General features: G+C 38.1%; 2 protein-coding genes across 7 annotated transcripts; one reads left to right on the plus strand and one right to left on the minus strand.

Moving 5' to 3' along the window:
- Positions 1–3,015: 3,015 nt before the first annotated feature.
- On the plus strand, positions 3,016–16,498 carry LOC100114396 (CCR4-NOT transcription complex subunit 1). Of its 5 annotated transcripts, none has more exons than XR_513165.4 (19): positions 3,016–3,406; positions 4,360–4,572; positions 4,650–5,084; positions 5,178–5,465; positions 5,551–6,017; positions 6,163–6,639; positions 6,942–7,089; positions 7,357–7,908; positions 8,042–9,325; positions 9,459–9,755; positions 9,831–10,355; positions 10,523–11,136; positions 11,235–11,441; positions 11,515–11,641; positions 11,724–12,450; positions 12,532–12,887; positions 13,460–13,908; positions 14,926–15,048; positions 15,678–16,498. XR_513165.4 is itself a non-coding variant. In XM_008219238.4 (18 exons), exons 1-18 carry the CDS (start codon positions 3,305–3,307, stop codon positions 15,754–15,756), a joined length of 7,347 nt encoding a protein of 2,448 aa, XP_008217460.1. In that variant the 5' UTR covers positions 3,016–3,304; the 3' UTR covers positions 15,757–16,498. The 5 variants fall into 5 exon arrangements, 3 of the variants coding, with proteins under 3 accessions (XP_008217460.1, XP_008217461.1, XP_016842105.1); XR_513166.4 differs by having other exon boundaries at positions 12,532–12,884; XM_008219238.4 differs by lacking the exon at positions 14,926–15,048.
- Positions 16,454–21,685, minus strand: LOC100114359 (pyruvate dehydrogenase phosphatase regulatory subunit, mitochondrial). Of its 2 annotated transcripts, XM_032596094.1 has the most exons (15): positions 21,552–21,685; positions 21,103–21,477; positions 20,747–20,959; positions 20,501–20,664; positions 20,274–20,437; positions 20,011–20,194; positions 19,721–19,926; positions 19,290–19,605; positions 19,044–19,201; positions 18,823–18,971; positions 18,519–18,726; positions 18,301–18,390; positions 18,046–18,225; positions 17,765–17,965; positions 16,460–17,242 (listed from the first exon to the last, which is right to left on the minus strand). In XM_032596094.1, the coding sequence occupies exons 2-15, from the start codon at positions 21,336–21,338 to the stop codon at positions 17,033–17,035; spliced, it is 2,679 nt and encodes an 892-aa protein (XP_032451985.1). In that variant the 5' UTR covers positions 21,339–21,477; positions 21,552–21,685; the 3' UTR covers positions 16,460–17,032. The 2 variants fall into 2 exon arrangements, with proteins under 2 accessions (XP_031782504.1, XP_032451985.1); XM_031926644.2 differs by lacking the exon at positions 21,552–21,685 and having other exon boundaries at positions 16,454–17,242.
- Between the last annotated feature and the right edge of the window lie 27 nt (positions 21,686–21,712).

Consider the following 21,712-nt stretch of genomic DNA (forward strand, 5'->3'; position numbering starts at 1 on the left):
ATGCGCGTTTTTCCGTATTATCGCGTCTCGCTCTCGTTGCTATGGTTTACCGCTTTTCTTTACATTACAATGTACACGCAGAGAGCGCGCTCCGTCTCCTCACTCTCGCGCCCGAGTTTTTTTTGGACTTTTGGTATGCGCGAGCGCGAGGGGCGCCCCTGATGCGCGTTTTCGCGATGAGTCCGAGCCTGCGACTTGACTGTGTGTATATATAATTACGCTGGTGTGTGGGCTTTTCATTCTGCTGCTGCGCTCTGCTCCGCCGCACACTGGAGACTTGGAGAGTGGAGACCGCGCCGCGGCCCGCGAGTGAGTGTGTGGACTGTGGGACGACGACTGGACGGCAGCCGCTCATCGCGCGACAGCGGTTATTTTAGCTTTTTGATTGGCGCAGACGGACGGCTGGACGGAAAGAAGATGAGCTTATGGCTGCGCACGCATCGACGGAACGTGCGCGATTTTTGAACTTGAGTTTAAAAATAGCCCGATTTTTTACTTTGCTTCTATACGCGAAACATGTTCTATTGTTGAAGTTATACCTCAGACTAAGACCAACTCAGTTGCGCGTAAACTATTTGTTTTATCATACGGATATTTTTATAATGTAGGTAGTACGCACGCATGACGCATGTGGAATGAACCAGTTACCAGCTAAAAATATAAAATTAAGTGAATTTTATTTTTGAATATTTGGTTTTCTCTAGATAAGTACCAGATATAAACTATAACACATTACACAGTCCCGAGACTCATCAACAAGTATGACGTGTGTTGATGTTTCGTAACTAGACGAATTTAATAAGTAAATGAAGATTTTAATAGTACATTACGATACGTGTGACTTAAATGGTTCTTTTTTACACGGCGCAGTTAGCAGCCGAGCGTAGCGAGGGCGATAAGCGCCCTCTAAAACTGAACCATTTAAGTCAAGAGTATCGTATAAAATTTTATAGCGCGGACTGCTAAAGTCCGCAAGTCTCGCCTATTCGTGACTAAAGTAGTCCTTATTTGCACCGTGAGGTTAGCGCACAAGCGTAGCGAGTGTGATAAACACGGTGCAAAAAAGGACTACTTTAGTCACAGATGGGCGTGACGTAACAGCGGATTTTAGCCACACTGTGCTATAAATTCTATTTTTTTTTAAGTGACTCAATATATAGGTACCTATAACTATCACGCGCGAAATCATAAATAAAATTTATTATATCATATGAGTAAAAATAAAAGTGAACTTATTTTTTTTTTCATTATTGTAGATCGCTTTAGCAAGCAGAAAAACCGAAAACCACTTGTTATTTTTGCCAGTTCAAATGACAGATAAGTAATAATACAGCGTGCATCCGGCCTTAAACGAATTTCCGTTGTTTTCTAGCTGTGACCGTTCAAAATAAGCGTATGTATTATATAGGTAGTGAGTCGATTACCCAGACATGTAGATATCTGCCGTACCGGCGAACCTTTTCCGTTTCGAAATTACTAAAGAATACTAAAGTTTTGTAAACATAAGTTTCAAGTTACATATAAAAATAATACTCGCACAGGCGGTAAATATCGATCATTATTGAAGTCACGGTGGTGTACAGATATGTTTACGCCATCAAAACGTAAGATCTTTCTTTAAAAAAAGTCTCCATTATTGTCCAAAAGTTGTTTCTTCCAGTTCTTCACGTGCAAAATTGAATCATCAAGCTGGATCACGATTATAAGCCTCTTCGTCTGCTTGCGGAGAGATGCGGGAGAGACAACCAAGTCGAGAGCTAAAATGTAAACAAAAGCTCGAAAATCAACAGATAAACATTGTATGGAGGGAGGTGTGTATGTATGTACACAACCAATTCGTCGCAGGGCAACAGAAATTTTTCAAACAACATTGCGGCATACGTAATACGCAAACATCAGCGCAACGTTATGTTATATGTACGAAGAAAGCTTAAGGCTGGATCGCACAAATCGCAAAATTTTCGGACAGCAACGTCGCCGCAGCAGAAGCCTGAAGCGCAAAATCATCCAGCGCGGCGCCACCAGCTGGCTGTCCGCGACTCTGCTGTACCTATTAAAAAACTCGCTATCTCTCTCTCCCTCTCTCTCTCTCTCACTCTCTCTCTCTCTCTCTCTCTCTCTCTCTTACTTACCTTCCGATCCAATCAAGTGTCTCTCTCGCGGACTCAGTCGGAGCACTGCTCCGAAAAGCGCACAAGTGTAGTGTTCTCTTTCCCTCGTCGTGCAACCGAACCAAGTCAGAGCGGACAGTACTCGCAGTCTCGCACTAGTGTCTACAAGTGTAGATAAGACAGACCTCGAAGAGGAGCTGCTCCCAGCGATAAATATACAAAGAGATCCGCGGCACTCGAGAGAGTTAGCACCAGGAGTCGCAGCTGCGCGCCCAGTAGTCCCAGGGAAGCCGCATCGAATAGAGTTGGCGAGCTGGGGATGAGGATAAGCTCCGAAGAGGAGCCGTCGCTGGAGTAACCGGAGCATCATCCCCGCGTGGATAGCGAAATCCGCTCTGCAGCTCTCAAGGACGCGCCTGTAGCTCAGGCTCGGCTCTGACGGAGCCATACTGCAGCCGCGCTCTCGGACGAGCGCCCGCTTGTAGCCCTGTTCTTGCGGAAGAGCAAGCAAGCAGGAACCGCGAGAGGGCACAAACGAGGGGATACGCGGACGCCGAGAGCGGCGCCACGCGCACACACACGTACGGGCGCTTGCGCGTGTGCGTGCAGCCGAGTCGCGGAGTCGAGTCGGAGAGAGAGAGAGAGAGAGAGAGAGAGAGAGAGAGAGAGAGAGAGAGAGAGAGAGAGAGCGCGCGAGCTGTTTGTGTCGAAAAAGTGCGCCATGACGTCGTCCTCCTGCTCGGCGTAGCAGCTAAGTAGAGAGAGCTGCTGTGTGTGTGTGTGTGTGTGTGTGTGTGAGGCCAAGAAGAACGTCGCATATCAAGAGCGAGCGAGTTAGCAGGAAGTCGTCGTCGTCGTCGTGCTGAGAGGAAGCTGCAGGAGAGCCAGAGAAAGAGAGAGGAGGTAGGGGGCGAGGACGAGGACTAGCGAGTAGCAGCGCGGAGGCCGTCCCCGATGTTGGTCGCAGGACTCGCACGCCGATGTAGACTACATGCGCTTGTCGAGGATAACTTATACCCAGCAGCCAGTGAGAAGAGAAGCATCAGCCCTAGCGACAGAAGCAGCGAGCGGGGCGGCGGAGGCGGCGGAGGCGGCGGCGGAGGAGGCGGCGAAGGAGGCGGCGGCGAGGATTCGTGGACACCGAAGAAAGCTTCAAACCTGTTTGAAGCTTTCGAGGTCGGATTCATGGAACTATGAACCTGGACTCGTTGTCTTTTACTTTATCACAAATCAGTTATTTGGTTGCGAATTTGTGTAAGAAAAACTTTTGGGACAGCTGCCGGGAAATATCGGTTGTAAGTATATAGCCTTCTCATACTCTCTGCCTAATTCTCTCTTTTTCCCTCTTCGTTGCACGCTCAAGAGCGGCGCTGTGTGGCTACATCACCTATATCTTTCTCGCTTTCGCTCATTCGCGCTGTATGAGTGTGCTCGGGGCTCTCGCTCTTTGTGCGTTTGTCTCGAGCATTCTCACCGCACCGATGTGTGTGTGTGGGGGGGGGGTCCCCGTCGCTGTGCGAACGAGGCACTTTTTTGCACCTTTTGCACTGCTCTTCTGCCTGTATACTTGTACTCCTTTCCTTTTTTCGAGATTTCGCGTGCCGTGCTGTTCGGTGCCTCTTTCGCTCCTCTCTTTCTACCCTAATAGCTGACTCCTACAGCTTTCTTTTGACTCTCGTGAAAGTGAGAAATCTCAGTTGCGATTATCCTACGTTTTCCTGATCGCGAATCTTGACCAGACATGTTTTATGAAAATCATAAAATGAGCTCTCAGGAGACTTTGAGGCAGTTTAGCAGCTGGAACTTTTGGGAAAATGACTCAAAAGAAAGAAATCGAATATATGATATTAGATTCACTCAAAATAATTTGATACTTTACGACTCTTGCTGAATGCGTGTGAGTTAACCACTGCTTCATTTTACAACACCAAACTGAGTGTGCACTCTTCTTTCAAGTTTTTATCTTTGATAAAATTTTCATTGTGTTTCTTTGTTTGTGCCATTTCTTATCTGATAAACATGAATCAATCAAGAAAAATCTTTTTAATTAATTTTCTTCTCACAAAACTCAAATGGATTATTATTTGTGAAAACTATTTAAATAAGCTAATTCTACAAAGCAAGCTATCGTGTAGTTGATTATAAAATATTTGGCCTAAATTCTTTGGTTCTAAAATACTTAGCATATATTTTATTTCAATAGAAGCATTTTGTACGTAATTAATTTTTCTGAAATAATGTTATACAGTTGGTACGGTGGAAGGGTCTGGAGGCAGACCGACATTTGTTGCGCTGTTTGTTCTCACACATCGACCTTTCGACTGGAGAACCACCAGAACCAAACTCCAAGGACTACTACCAAGTACAGTTGCTGAAACAAGAGTGTAACAGCCTCTTGCTCAAACCATCATTTGTTTCAAATCTCTGTTTTGCCATCGACTATCCATTCCATCGAAAAAACGTGAGTTAAAATAAATTCAGAAATTTTTTAAATCATGCATTCAAAATATTTTATGTATGCTTCCTTTTTTATTTTAGCAAATCTTACCATCACCAAAATTTTTTCAAAATTTACGTAAAATACTTGGATTATCATTGGTGCATGAGGTTGTTTTTGCTATAGCTTTACAGCGCTCACAGAACTCAGAGATATCTGCTTGTGCAACTGAACACTTAAAGAAGCAGTTATCTGAGCTCATAAAGAATCACGTCAATACTGACGACAATAAGAAGCAAAAGGAAGGAGGTCTCCAGGATACTTCACCAGAAATTTTACAGCTTATACTAACTTATATACCAGAAACAGCAATCGATAATAAGTTATCCTTAGATACTAAGGAAACATTTTTAAATAGCTTAAGACGTGATTTTCCCCGTGAACTGGTACCAGTGGTTTTAAGACCACTTCTGTATCCAGGTGACGGGGAAGTCTCAGAAGATAGCACTGACTCAATCATGGCTACAAATCAAATGGTACTGTTTTTCATTTATTCTATTAGAATTCAGCTACTTCAGTATTTGCACAAATAGCATGTATAATTATTCTCTCATCTTTTTCTTTTTTAGGATAATACCAATTTGGTAGAGCTGATTATGGAATTAGGCTATGGTTTTACTAGCAGCGTAGAAGAATGTCGAAACAGCTTAGCGAGCCTCGGCGCTCGAGAACTAACCCCTCGATGCGTGGCCAAAATTCTCGGGTACATGGCCCGCACCTGCAGTGGTCTGGAAGATGCCGGGGGGTTGCACTCCTTTTGGGAAAACTCCGGTGCAAATCAGGATAACAAAGAAAAATCGGGTGATGCTCCAATCACGTGGAACATAGAAGTTTTTGTACAAGCTGTCAAAGAAGTAGTAAGTTTTGCAGCATTCCTAGCATAACAGTGTTTAATTAAATCTTGCAAAGGCTTCAATGCTAAGATGATTTTTATTTTTTTAGAATGCATCGTTATCATGGAACGAAGTACTATCAAAACTCGATCACCCAGAATTTATAATCAAAGATCGTCAGGCTCTCAACCTGGTGATAAGTGCTATAAGAATGGGTTTGCAAAGTCAAGGCTACCCACCTGATGTGTTCCCTGTGGAGGTATTTTATCGCCATTGGGAGAACTTGAAGGGACAGTTTTCAATCGTTCAGCATATCATAAAGCATCCGGATATCTTTTGCTTCGCCGATTATGCATACCATTCTGTCACGATTGACGTTCTTAAGGCAGCACCAGAGATTGACAACAAAGAAGCACTAACCTGGAGATCTCTGAATGTCGTTGAATTATTGCTCTACATGGCTGAGAGAGGTCTACAGGTGGCCGTTCAAGATTTATTCAAGTGGCCAATACAGCACTGTCCGGATGTACTTGTGCTATCGTTATTGCAAATCCAACCACCGATTACGATGTTCAGGTATGTAGAGTTTACAATTATGTTTTAAATGTTAGGGTTTAAAATCTCGTTAAGAGTTTTTTTTTTTAATATACAAAACATTGCGTTTCATTGATGTTAATTTTGTTGCTAATATATTTCTTTCTTTCTTTCTTTTTTGTTACAGACAAGAGCTTTTAAGTGCCCTTATGCCAATATTTTTGGGCAACCATCCTAATAGTGCAGTAATCCTGCATCACGCATGGCATACCAACAATGTCAAGATCAAAACCATCATCATGCACTCAATGGCTGAGTGGTACCTGCGAGGCGAACATGATCAAACACGACTTTCACGCATACTTGACGTTGCCCAGGATCTTAAAGCTTTGTCAGTCCTTCTTAATGCTCAGTCTTTTCCGTTTGTCATCGATTTGGCCTGCTTAGCTTCACGTCGAGAGTACCTAAAACTTGAGAAATGGCTCACAGACAAAATCAGAGATCATGGCGAAGCCTTTGTTGCGGCCTGTGTCAAGTTTCTACAAAGAAGGTGTCCCCAAGTTTTGGGATCTGGAATTAAGGAAGATCCAACCATGTCCAAAGCTAGTCAACTACCTCAGGAAACTCTTACAACCATCTTACACTGCCTGCAAGTTTGTGTTGGGTAAGTTTAATTTATATTTGTATGTAATTGTTAAAAATGTTTTGTCCATAATAAATACTAAATAAGCATAATACTATTGATGGCTAAACATTTAACTTGCATTTGACAAATTTATCCTCATAGCATTAATTGCATTCTAAATTTAGTAATACTGTAATAGCCAGATATCATTACAATGATACAGATAATATCATTGCAATGATACAGATAAGATAACATTATATGCTATAAGCAATATACAGCAATGCAGAAAAGACCATAAAAATTGTTCAAATAACAATTTTTAATTTATTTATTTTCAGGAGTGTATCGCAAGAGTGTGCCGATGCAATTTTGGGTATGGTACAAAATTGCAGTTTGATGTTGAGCAAAGGAACGCTTAGCAGATTACCACCGCCTGTTCTCAGACATAGACCACTTGATACTTTCAATCCAGCTTTAAGCGGACAGGTATTGATTAAACAAATATTAGTTTTCAGTTTCTTTGTTAGATTTCACTCAAAAAAATGTGTTTATCAAACCAGAAGGGTATTATACTGTTTTCTTTGTATTAACTTGTTCACTATTTAACGTTTATTGTTTAGAAATACTACACCATATTTTAGATTTTTTTCTACGTGACAAAGATGTATTAAAGGCACTTTAAGTCGAAGTGTTTTGCAGCCTTTGTCACAAAAAATTCATCACTTGAAACCAAAACCTTTTGATTTAATGCAGCTATTCTCCACAAAGCAAGTGGACACCTTATCAAATCTCAACTCAAGTTTGGCCTCAATGAGTTTGAGCACCAGCCTTGGTCCACCTAACAACTCTGCCTTCAATTTGCCGGGCACCTTGGGTCCTTTAGTATCGGCGCCAGGCTCGCCATCTCGTCTCATGGGCCCGTCGCCATCTCCATTTCCAATGTTGCCACTCTCCTCACAGTTGCATTCGGGTCCAGTGGGCACCCAAGGCTCCTCTGTAATACCTGGGGGAGCGGCAATTGGTGGTCTCAACAGAATGGGTCCACCATCTGGCATCGAAAAAACTCGTATTCCCGAAACTTCAAACCTATTTCCCGATATGAGCCAAAATGTATCCAAGGAGATTGAGGACGAAGCCAACGGATACTTCCAGCGAATCTACAATCATCCACCACACCCGACTTTGTCGATCGATGAGGTCCTGGATATGCTCAAGAGGTTTCAGGACTCGACCATCAAAAGAGAACGCGATGTCTTCCACTGTATGCTGCGCAACCTCTTTGAAGAGTATAGATTCTTTCCTCAGGTGAGTTCATCGTGTAATCAATAATCTAGAATATGATTTATTTAACATAAATAGAAATTATCACTGCGATGAAGAAAAGATATTTTGCTTAGCATCAGCGAATAATATAATATTCTATTATTGCCTCAAGTAGTACCCTGATAAGGAATTACACATCACGGCTCAGTTGTTCGGGGGTATAATCGAACGAGGCCTAGTGACTAGTTATATGACACTCGGCTTGGCTCTGCGCTTCGTTCTTGATGCCTTGCGTAAACCGGAGGGTAACAAGATGTACTACTTTGGTATTGCTGCTCTGGACCGCTTCAAGTCACGCCTCAAGGAGTACACAACCTACTGCGACCATGTACGTAGCATTCCGCATTTCAGTGAGTTCCCGCCTCATCTCATCGAGTACGTAGAGTTTGGATTGCAAGGTCAAGAGCCACCCTCACGCCCTCAGGGCCAAGTATTGCCCAAATCCTTGGCCGCAATGCTCGCGCCAGCTACAACGCCTTTCAAGACTATTGCGACGACTACAGTTACCACAAGTACAACCCAAGCTAAGCCTTCTACAACGCCGACCACATCGCTTTCCGCCAGACCTTCTATTGCTAATGCCACAAACATTGATACCCTGCTAGTGGCTACAGACAAAGAAGAGAAAATCACTGCACCACCCGAGACTTTACAAGATAAAACAGCTTTTATATTCAACAATTTGAGTCAGCTCAATCTGCAGCAAAAATGTGATGAAATCAGAGATATTGTTACCGAGGAATACTGGCCGTGGATGGCGCAGTATCTTGTGATGAAGAGGGCGAGTATTGAACTGAACTTTCACGCTCTTTACTCCAATTTTTTGGATTGTCTAAAGGTGTCTGAAGTAAATAGAATGGTAACTCGGGAAACCTTCAGGAACATAAAAGTATTGCTTCGAAGTGATAAAGGCATCGCAAACTTTTCGGATCGTTCTTTGCTGAAGAATCTTGGTCACTGGTTGGGTATGCTTACCCTTGGCCGAAACAAACCAATTTTACAAGTTGACATAGACCTCAAAAGCTTGCTAGTTGAGGCTTATTGCAAAGGTCAACAGGAACTTTTATACGTCGTGCCGTTTGTTGCCAAGGTTCTCGAGAGCTGTGCGAAAAGTCGAGTTTTTCGCCCGCCAAATCCTTGGACTATGGCTATTATGAATGTACTTGCCGAACTCCACCAAGAACCAGATTTAAAGTTGAATCTTAAATTTGAGATAGAAGTTCTCTGCAAAAACTTGAGCATTGATGTGGCTGAATTAAAGCCTGCGATTTACTTAAAGGATCCTGATAAACTTGTCAATTTAGAGTACCAGTTATCGCAGCCAAATAAAAAACTACAAGAGGTATCTAATAATGTTACCAGTCAGCAACAGCAACAACAACCTCAGCAACAACCACAGGTTAGAATCATTTATGATTATATCGAGCAATATCGATTATATTTAGCAAACCGTTCGATAGATTTTATGCGACCTATGAAAATAAAAATGTTATTGAAGTGAATATAAATAAAAACGTTAAAATACATTGTAGGAACAGGGACCCGTCGAAGATTTAGTAGGACAGAGTCGAGCTGTTCAACAACAGCACCAGCACCAGCAGCAACAGCAACAGCAACAACAACAACAGCAGCAACAACAGCAGCATCAACAACAACAGCAGCAACAACAGCAGCAACAACAGCAGCAACAAGCAGCTCCGGTTAATACCACACCGTCATTGCCTACTGGACCACCTGAGCCTCGTTTCAACTACATGGATATAAACGTCACCAGTATCACCAATATTGCTCCGCACATCACGATCAACAACAATCTACCACTTTTTCAGGTAAATAAACTGAGTTTGATTTTTAAAACTTTTTTTATAGAGAGCTGTATTTAAATTATTTGTATATAATTTAAGGCACACCCCAACCTTAAGCCATTTGTTCGACAAGCCGTTGAACGCGCTATTCAAGAATGGATTCATCCAGTGGTTGATCGTTCCATCAAAATTGCTCTAACTACAACTGAGCATACTGTAAAAAAGGACTTTGCTCTCGATCCAGATGAATCCAAAATGCGCACAGCAGCACGTCAAATGGTCCGCAATCTCACTGCGGGAATGGCTATGATCACTTGTCGTGACCAGATCCTATCTTCTATAAGCTCAAACCTAAAGAACGCTTTCCTCATGGCAATCATCGGTACCCAACCCACACAGAAAGATTTAGCGGAGCAAGCCGCGAATGTTGTTGCTGCAGATAACATGGAGCTAGCTTGTGCCTTCGTACAGAAGACTGCTGTTGAGAAAGCCATTCCCGAAATGGACAAAAGATTGCTCAACGAGATTGAGCTACGCAAAATTGCCAGACAAGAAGGTAGAAGATATTGCGATCCATTGGCCAAGTATCAAGCTGAGCGTATGCCTGAACAAATCCGACTAAAGGTACTTACAATTGCACTAACTAGTGATACTGAGTGATCACACATTGAGTTTTGATAAAAACATGAATGGACCAAGTATATTAGTATTAGCCAGACATAAATAATACTATTTTATTGTGTCAATATGCAATTTAAGTACTGTTTTTTTTTTGTATTTTCTCATATTAGGTCGGTGGTGTGACAGTCCAACAAATGGCCGTGTACGAAGAATTCGCTCGCAACATCCCGGGTTTCCTACCACTTTCCGAACGCGACACTCAAACACTTTTCGTTCCCAAAGCAATTGCCGAATCTTCATTAATTCAACCTTTTTCTGCAAGTACACCTGCCCCTATGGCCGTGGCTCCAGCTCAGCAACAAGTCGCATATGCCGCTACTGCTGTTGGCAATGATGAAGTAGGCTCTTTACTAGAAAAGCTTGCAAATGAGGTTGAAGTTTTACTGACCACAATGGGCCCGAGTACGCCGCCTCCGCAGCATGCGACTCTACACAGTTTGCTCGAATCATTAATTCTGACAAGACGCTCTAGAGATGCTGGTGCGGCGATGGTCTTGCTCAAAAAAGCCGTTGAGGGTTTGTTAGATGGGCCGACGCTTTCAAGTGGCGTCATGGATTCCGAGATCACCATGAGGTACAGAGAATTGCATTTAAGGATACTTAAATGTTTGCAACACCCGAGAGGTTATGGTATGCAGTGGACAAATAAGAACATCACAAGATGCCTCATTGAATGTAGAGAAGAATTCAGATATAATTTCGAGGCTGTCGATTGTCTCATCAGGTAAGCCATTATTTAGAATATGAATTTTATAATTCGCGTAATGCACACTCAAGTATGTCTAAATGTTTTTTTTTGTTTTTTGTTGTTTTTTTTCATAGATCTCATTTAGTAAGCCTACCTCAGTATGATCTAGCATTGGCCCAAGCCATGGAAAATGGTAGCGCAATGGCTACAGCTTTTACAATGCAACTAGTCCAATTGTATCTAATCGATGAGAGACAAACGACTCATGTTACCGAACCTGATCTTTTCCACAGTATTGAAATACTTGCAAGAATGTCAGTCCATAGAGCTCCACCTGAAGGGTAGGTAGACTTCTGTATCTCTAGATTTTTAATCAAACAAATATCGTTAATACATAGTTATCATATATTCCAGCATATCGCTCTACAGATTAAATACACTAATTGATTCACTGCGTATCAGTAACGATCCCACAACACTTACAGACAGAGCGCCAGCAGGTCCCACTGCCCACATTCACTCTGGAATCCTCCAAGTAAGAGTAAGTACATTAGAACTTTTTTGATTCATGTATAATATATTTTAAAAGTCTTTAAATTTAAATCATTAATTTTATTTTATAGGCGCGTGACTTTGAAGATCCTCCAGGTTTGGTAGAAAAAACAGAGTACTTACTGCGCGAGTGGGTTACAATGTATCACAATCCGACTCATGCGCGTGACCCAACAAAAGCTTTTGGTGTCTTTGTCCACCAGATGAACATTCATGGTATCCTGAAGACCGACGATCTCATTACACGCTTCTTCAAACTTAGCACACAGATGTGCGTGGACCACTGCTATCGGGCTCTCTCAGAGACGAATACAGCCCCTTCGGTCGTTCGGGCTAAATGTTTCCATACTTTGGATGCCTTTGTCAGATTAGTTGCCCTGCTTGTCAAGCATTCTGGCGACGCAACTAACACTCATACAAAAATCAATTTGTTGAACAAAGTCCTGGGTATTGTCGCAGGTGTACTTCTTCAGGATCACGAGATGCGTGGAGTCGACTTCCAGCAGCTGCCCTACCATCGAATCTTTATTATGTTATTCCTTGAGCTGTGCGCACCTGAACCTGTTCTCGAGGCTGTCAACTACCAAGTCCTGACCGCCTTTTGCCATACTCTGCACATTTTACGTCCAGCCAAGGCCCCTGGATTCTGCTACGCTTGGCTCGAACTTGTCTCTCATCGTGTCTTTATAGGTCGTATGCTTGCCATCACGCCACAGCAACGATGCTGGGGTATCTACGCCCAGCTACTTATTGACCTATTCAGATATCTTGCGCCTTATCTACGAAATGCTGAGTTGGGTGAGTATATTTTCTAATTTCTATATACTCTATAAGTGGAAATAAAATATTCAATTTTTTTTCTTCCTTGAATTATCACAGCCAAGCCAGTTACACTATTGTACAAAGGAACGTTACGAGTATTATTGGTGCTATTGCATGATTTTCCGGAGTTCTTGTGTGACTACCACTATGGTTTCTGCGATGTCATACCGCCAAATTGCATCCAGATGCGTAATTTAATTCTAAGCGCATTCCCGCGTAACATGCGTCTACCAGATCCATTCACTCCGAATCTTAAGGTGGATATGCTGCAAGAGATTAGCCTTGCACCGCGGGTACTCACAAACTTTGCCACGTTAATACAACCTGTAACGTTCAGGAAGGAACTTGACTCATATCTTAAAGCTCGTGCACCAGTTACTTTCCTTGGAGATCTACGCACCAACCTCCAGGTAGTTTGTATCGTTTATGCTATTTCTATTCACGATTAATGTATAAAGTAATAGTACATTACACAACTAGGGGTGAAAGTTGGCTTTTTCAAGCGAGGATGATGATTGAGCTCTTTGAGTATGCCGAGACAGACAGGAGTGCTCAATCATCATCCGAGTCTGAAAAGGCTAATTCGCCCCTTGTGTACCGTGCTTTTTTATAATCAGGGCATCGATAGCGCCCTTTTTAGTCTGCCTAAAAAAACAGAATTTTGAACATTTTCAAAATTTTGAACATTTTGGAGGCGAAAGTGTTCTACTTACGTTCCCGAGGCGAAAGTGCTCACTTTCGCTTTAATATATATGTATATATGTGTGTTTATATGTACATATACACATAAAAACACTAAAAAGGCCTTTCGCCCAGGCTTGAAAAACTCGACTTTAGCTCCACTTTTTCATAGGTGAAAAGCGCGTTTTCGATGCACGTGTTATGAAAAATATTATTCAATTTTCAAAAAACTAATGAATTTACACTACGATTTCATTTATAAATACTTGTAAATAATCGAGAATGTCATGTACTTTTTACCTAGGTATCTCAGGAAGCCGGCATGCGCTACAACATTCAGCTAATGAATGCCCTAGTCCTGTATGTGGGAACACAGGCAATTGCTTTCATCCGTAGCAAAGGTCACACGCCGAACATGTCGACAATTGCGCACTCAGCTCATATGGATATTTTCCAGAATCTTGCTGTTGATCTAGACACTGAGGGTCGCTATCTTTTTTTGAACGCCATAGCAAATCAGTTGCGCTATCCTAATAGCCACACGCACTACTTCAGCTGCACACTGCTCTATCTGTTCTCCGAGGCAAACACCGAAGCCATACAGGAGCAGATAACTAGAGTTTTGCTAGAGAGACTAATTGTCAACCGGCCCCATCCATGGGGACTACTGATTACTTTTATCGAACTCATAAAAAATCCGACCTACAAGTTCTGGCAGCATGAGTTTGTGCATTGCGCACACGAAATCGAAAAGTAAGTTTTCATTTTCATACTTCTATTTCTATCCTTTACTTCGTTTAGTTCTGCTGTGATCTGCTACATAATCCAATCAGAATAAACCAGCTCTCTAAGTTTTTTTAAATTGAAGACATATTTTTATTATTTTAGTCGCATTTAAGATAGTTTCAAGCCTAAACTCTGAGTCTTATTAATTTTTGAAAGCTAGCATTATATGAAATTATAGCTCATTTTGTTAGCCAAGTATTAAAAAGTGAGAGTGAACTGGTCTACCACTGTTGTTAAATTATTCTTATTTTATTATTGTTTGAATTATTGTTGTTGTATTTATTTCTATTCAAAAATATTTTTAATTAATATCAATCTTTTAAAAATATTTATATAAGTATATGTTTATTTAACTTAATATATCACTTTTTTTAGCAGCAAACCATTAATCAGTGAAATTTGTATTTTTTTCTTTTTGAAGTTTCTTTTTTTTTTGTATTTTTATTGCTGTAAGAAACCAGTCACAATCTATGGAAAAAACTAGATGTTTGAATACGTGAATGCCAAATTTATTTGAATACAAAATGTTATTCAATATTTTACATGATACAATTTTGAGATTTTCTTTTAATTTTTTCCACCGTGAAAAATATTTAGGCCAGAGTACCCGTTATCATAAGAAAAAAAAGTATAACAAGAATGACTGGCTATAAACAAATTAATTAAGAATGCGAAAAATAGCCCTTATATTAAAATTTAGGCCAGAATATTCATATTTTAATTTTTTATCCATCACAATTTTTAATATAGCTTTTGAGTTAATTTTTTTATTTTGAATACGATATGTATGGATGAATAACTAATTGTAACGAGTTCGGTGCAGAGATTAATTCTTTTTCTAATCCAAATCAAATAAGTAATGTGAATGATTATGAAAAAAAGCTCTATTAAAAATTTTGATATTACTTATTTTTTATTTATACATCATAAACTACTGAATTTGCCACATTCACAGTTTTCGTCATCTTTCATTTTTATTTTAAGATTCTTTGACTCAATCACCTCGATTCTGTAAAAGGATTTTCAGAACAAAAATAATAGCTTCTTATAACTCCATACAACCTTTCGACGTCAGAGCTTTGTCCGTTCATCGAATTATTATTACACGTAATAGTCTTTTGTACAATTTTATTTTTATGATAAAAAGAAGAATAAACACTTCTCATTAAATTCAGAAGTTTGACTACTTAACGGATTAAATTCATTAGTATTATAACATAAGATTTATTACCATTTATTTATAGTTATTCTTCGTACAAGTCACTAATATTATTCGTGAAATTTGCACGAAACATTTACAATTGAAGTTGAATTTTGCTATCATATCTTTATTCACCAAGAAGTCTCTCAAAATTTGATAGAATGATAGGTTTATTTTTCTTTTGTTTTATTGATTTTCTGTATTTTAACAATTAACTTTAGTCATTCATGCATAAAAAAATAGTGTGATCTTTTATTTCAAAATTAAGATTTTAAACTCTCTAATAGTTCAAAACAGATCTATAATAATTACAAGATCGATAATTTTGTCAATTAACTAACAACATCCATCTAATAGTGATCTTTGTAATGAACGTTATTTAATTATAGTTTATTGATACTCATATAAAAAGTCAGTTAAAATTCTGTTGTCTGTCATTGAACTTTATTCTACAACTTTTTATTCCTAAAAGATTCTTTAAATCATATATGTTTAATTAATGGCAACTATAATTTATAAATTATTTTCTTTTCAGATTATTTGAGTCGGTAGCTCGTTCGTGCATGGTTCAAAAACAAGTTCAACCAACTCCAGAGCCAGAGATCCCAGAGTGATAAGACGTTTTCTTCTTTGTCGACTTTCTTGTACAGTATATACGTGAAAATAAGCGTGTAAAAAGTTGTTGATCTAGGTGTACCATACTTCAAACTTTACAATTTTTTTGGACTCAAATGATAATCGTATAAATATATACATATATACATACACTAATTATAAGATTTAATATAAGTGAGTAGAATAGATAATACAATTAATATGTTGATATTTTAATATGAATAGGCAGATTTTCGTTGCATCAGTGAGACAAAATATGTATGAGAAAAAGCAACGAAACTCTTTAAGTCTCCTAAATCGGGTCTTTCTAAATAATGTATTCACCGATAGGTGAATTTAGTATTGTATTTTATACTTTATAAGCTATACAATAAAAGCAAAGACAATTTTGAAAAATATTTGTGAAGAAACAGTGGCATTCTGCATAGAATGCAATGATGAACTATGCTAATTTTTTTTCTTTATTTTGATTTAAGATATACAGTAATGGGTGTTGATTATGATTTGAAGTCAAGTGTAATGTAATATTTAAGTAAACAAAGAGCGAAGTCTTTACAGTACGTCCGGAGCAAATGCAAGAAGTGTCCCGACGTCTTTCTTGAAGAAAAATGGTACCCGGATGTAATATTGTACAAAAAATGTGTTTTCGATAAGTTTACGCATGTAATGCGACAAGAAAAGAAAGAAAACGTTATGTAAAGATTTACGAATGACATTTATTAAATAAGTTAAAAATTTCTATATACATTGTTCTGTACATGAGTTACAAATCCTTACAAGATAACAGCAATTCCAAGAAATACATGATAATATACATTATTATGCTTTAGAAGTATTGACGTACCAATATCTTACTCTTTTGCTAATTAGGCTTTTGGTCAATTGACACTTTTACTTGATTATTTATTGTACAATTTTTTTCTATCTTAAAACGATCTGTTTTCAATCCGTTTATAATTTATAATTGAGTAAAATTTTAATGTATCTCTTTGTAAACTTTCAATTTCTGTAGTACCATGAGATTACAAAACAATTACATTTCTATATAAAAGTATTTTAGTCTTAGAAAATGAAATGTGATAAAGCAGACGTAATTCTACCATTTTTTATACTTTTAAATATTTGTAAAAAGAGATGTAAAAATCTGCATCGCTTATAGACATTGTGCTGCAAAGATACGGCTGCAGAATATCACCTTTATCTTTCAATATAAGAAATGATGCATTCTTATTAAAAAGATAATTCATTAATTTGAAAGTAATTGGTCTAATGCAATTATACGATTTGTTGACCACGCGTAGCATGATAGGAATCTCTTTCTTTATCGGGAAATTTAGTTGGTAGATTAGGACTATGCAGATGGCACTTTGCATGGAATTTTATTCCCGCTATGTCCACTTCGTAGTCTCCTGATAAGATATACTGATTTGTTACAACTTGAGGCCGGCCCTTAGAATCCAAATTTTGCACAAATCCTAGGCATACCTATTTGAAAATAAACGTAATTTATGTACCTGTGTGTGTGTGTATATATATATATATATATATATATATAAATATATACGTATATATATATATATATATATATATATATATATATATATATATATATATATATATATATATATATATATATATATATATATATATATATATATATATATATATATATATATATATATATATATATATATATATATATATATATATATATATATATATATATATATATATATATATATATATATATATAGACACACACACACACACACACACACACACACACACATACGCCGAAACATTAAATTTTTAAATTAAATATATACACATATGTAGATCTATATTTAAATAACTAGATTAATTAGAAATAATGGAACTTGTTAAAAAAGCCTAAAATGAATATGAAAATAAAAATACATAAAATAGTAAAAGTAAATATGTTATTTAGATAATACATAACTTAAAGATAGATCTATTTTAGTTTAACGGAAATATCAGTATTGTTACTTGTTTTTTAAACGTGAATCCATATCCAGTGGTAGTTGTCATCCCACAATATTTTCCGTTCCTGTAAATAGGCTCATTACCCCAACACCATGTATCGATATCAGGGTCGTGATCGTTCAATAACAATTGGACGTATTGTCTCGTTACCCCTTCATCTCTCTGCTTCAGTAGAGCGTCTCTACCAATAAAATCTATTTCTTTCTAAAATGTAATTAAAAAATGAGCTATAGCAGATGTATTGAAGAAAAATCAAACTTCGTACAATTATTTTTGAAACTAACATCAAATTTAACTCTCCAAGCTCGACCACATTCTAACGGTGTAGTGAAGGTATCCAGATCTTGTCCCCAAAACGCATAGAACTTTTCAACTCGTAATGCCCTTGTAGCGTAATATCCTGAATGTCTTATTTTGTACTTTTCACCTGCTTCTATTAATCTAGTGTAGACATGTAGAGCAAACTAAAAAATTGTTTTCATAAGTTTCAATTTTTAGCAAAGCCAAAATTATTAATAATATTTTCATAATTATTATACTTCGTTAGGAATGTATAGAACATATCCGAGTTCTCCTGTGTGCGTTAAGTTCATAGTTCGAATTCCATTAGCTAATCCAACATCGAGTTCCTAAAACAAAATTGATAGTTTATTAATAAAATATAACGATTCTGTAAAATGCTCTCTAAATTTTGACGAATCGGAGAGAGTCAAGAATGCAGCTTATAAATATTCACTTATACAATAATTATATCCACCTTAAATGTGAAAAAGGGGAAGTTTTTCGGATTCAAATCGGTGTCAGTCAACTCAGAAAGTAATTGACGCGTAGCAGGTCCCATAATGCAAATAGCCGTGTAAGCCGAGGTGACATCAGATACAGCTACCGAGCCGTCGGATGGTAAATGTCTTTTTAGCCAGTATTTACAGCGAGTTTGTTGAATCGTCGGAGCAATCATCATGAAACTGAAAATGATATATTCATATTAGATTTGTTTCCCCTTCAATCCTTTTTGTTATGGAAAAAACGCCTGTATTAAAATAAAAAAGAAAGGATCCTACTGATTTGGGGCAATCCGTGCTAAACTGCAATCGTTTTCGTATCCACCACGGTGATTTTGCATTCCTGTATGAATGATGCTCCCGACTGGCACATCAACATCGTTTGAGCATAAATACTGTAGAAAATCTACCACTTCTGTTCCGTTCGACTGGGTGTGCATATAAAATTTTAATGAAATTGTGTTCCACTCTTATAATAATAATCAAGATTCATAATTTACCCATAAATCAATTTTCGTAAAGGAGGAATAGTCGCTCAACCCTATCGTTTCTCTACAAGCAGCGTACTCCTTTTCTACGTGCCCAAACCAAGGAGGTTTGCCAAAAGTGTTTGTGTAAGCGATTTTGTATTTTTGCGTTCCATCCATGGGGTCTATATCTATTGAAAGAATGTATGTCGATTATCGGTTTTGACAAATCAAGTAAACTCGCAAACGAGACCAAGCTATGAAAAAAAATTTAATCACCCTGTTCATTATCCGGCTGGAACCAAGTAGGTCTTTCGTAACCCATGACCTGTCCGAAAACGGCCCCGGCCTCCCTGAGCTTTGGATAAATAGGCGACATTCGCAAGTTTCTACCAGTTTTAAATTCGTGGTGTGGATATTGAAGGGCATAGTGCATGCCCGGTACCTCTTTGACGCGGTCGCGCAAGAATTTGCGGTTGTTGTGCAGCCCAAGAAAGCGCGTTACATCAAGCTCATAATAGTCCATCGAGGCTAGACCTTTCGTTATAAGCTCTGCCGTCACCCGACCTACTCCACCTGCTGCGGCGATTCCTATCTGCGAGTGAAATAGAAACAATATTTAATTGGTACTACATGATTTAAAGCATACTATCTTTTTTTTAACAATTTATACATCAGCTATATGAAAGTAAATTTTCGCCAATAATTACCGTTTTCATTCCAGCAGCGACATAGTAGTTTCTTATTTCCGGCGATTCCCCGACGATCCATTTGCAATCGGGAGAAAATGCTTCGGGCCCATTGCATAACATCTCTAGTTTAGCGTTTTGCAGACTCGGTATTCTATGAAGAATTTGCTCGAACAATATGTGGAAGTGATCCCAGTCCGGAGGCAAAAAACGCTCATTTGGGCTTTCTAACAACACGAAGAATTTATACACAAACATATGATTAATTAGCATTTATTAGGGACCAACAGATTTAAAATGATTGCAACTACCAGGTATGAGACCATCTTCAAAAACGGGTTTGGCAACTTGTTCAAACCCACCAGCTAATATGCGTCCGTCATTTTCTCGAAAATAAACGTATCCATCCAAATCTCTAACTACTGGAGTCATAGGATCTAGACCAGGAATAGGCTTTGTATGAAGATAATAATGTTCCACTGGATGTAAAGGAACCTATTACAATAATAAATACTTACTTTTATTTTACTCAAGTTTTTATGCTTTTTCATACAAAAACTCTATATATACTTACTTTAATATATGGTTCACTTAACTTTCCTACACTACGAGCCCAAAATCCGGTACAATTTACAAAGTATTTACATTCTATTGTGCCTCGCGATGTTTCTACTGCTTCTACTTTATCATTTATAGTCTTTACTCTTGTTAGTTTGCAGTTTTCGTACACTCGTACGCCTGAAAATATTTCAACTTATTACCCATATCAATATTGGAATAATTCAAAGATAAATTGAATACCATTTCTAACAGCTTCTTCGATTAATGTCAAACATATCTGATATGGGTCTCCAACACCATCTCCAGGAATCCACAAGCCTCCAAACAGATCATCAACTTTCAATAAAGGACATAATGCTTTTATTTCTTCTGGTGTAACTAAATGGCATTCAGTATTTAATGATCTGTAAACAATTCATCTATGTCAATAATATTCCATAAAAATATTTCTAAAAAATATACTTTTTAAATTATTTATATATATACACAGATTGTGCTTTCATTCTTCTAAAAACTGTCATTCGATCTCCTGTCCGAGCTAGAGAAAGACTTCCACACTGTTTCCAGCCAGTAGGTAAACCTTTTGCTTCAAGTTCTTTATATAAAGCTATGCTGTCTTGTGTTAACTTAACCTGAGTCATAGATGGTTTAAAGGCACCTATAAGACCTGATGCATGCCAAGTTGTACCTCCTCCTAGTCTGCAAATAATTAAACAAAATTGTCTAGATTCAATTTGTTCCAATCGAATATTCACAAGACCAAGTATCAAGTTTTTAATCTAAGTATAAGTATATAACAATGCTGAACAACCAAAATGGAATATAAAAACTATAATTTCTACCTGCTGCTTTCTACGATTACTGTTCGATCTCCCCAGCCAGCCATAGCAAGATGATAAGCTACAGCGGCACCCATCACTCCACCACCACATATTACTACATCAGCTTCAGTTGGAGGTGTTTCATCCCTTGTGGCAGATGACACATTTGTTCTGACAATGACTTTGTGATTGATATTAAGTAATTTTGTTTTTTTTGCCAGAAAACGCTGACGAAAAATACCGGATCTTTGCCACATATTTGCTTGATTTTATCATTTGAATACCATAGTGAACAGACTAGTTAATTCTTTATATAAAGAAAATTGAAAATTGTGCTTTCATAAATATTGCTTTAAAAAAGCTCCTCGAAAAAATATTAACGAAATACTTAATAATCTAGGAGCAAAAAAATAAATTACGGAAGATTCCTACAGTATATATTTTTATATATGTATATATGTACTACGTACAACAATGCAACTATTAATTATCTTGTCTATTGACAAACTTCTAATAACACAACCGTTTCATATTATACTTTGTTATTTCACGTATTTTATGCGCTAAAAATTTAAGGTTATGGACAAAATCAGCTGTTTAAAAAATCACAACAATTAAAAGGAAGTTCGCG

Source organism: Nasonia vitripennis, chromosome 1 (assembly GCF_009193385.2).
Source record: "Nasonia vitripennis strain AsymCx chromosome 1, Nvit_psr_1.1, whole genome shotgun sequence".
NCBI classification, from domain to species: domain Eukaryota; kingdom Metazoa; phylum Arthropoda; class Insecta; order Hymenoptera; family Pteromalidae; genus Nasonia; species Nasonia vitripennis.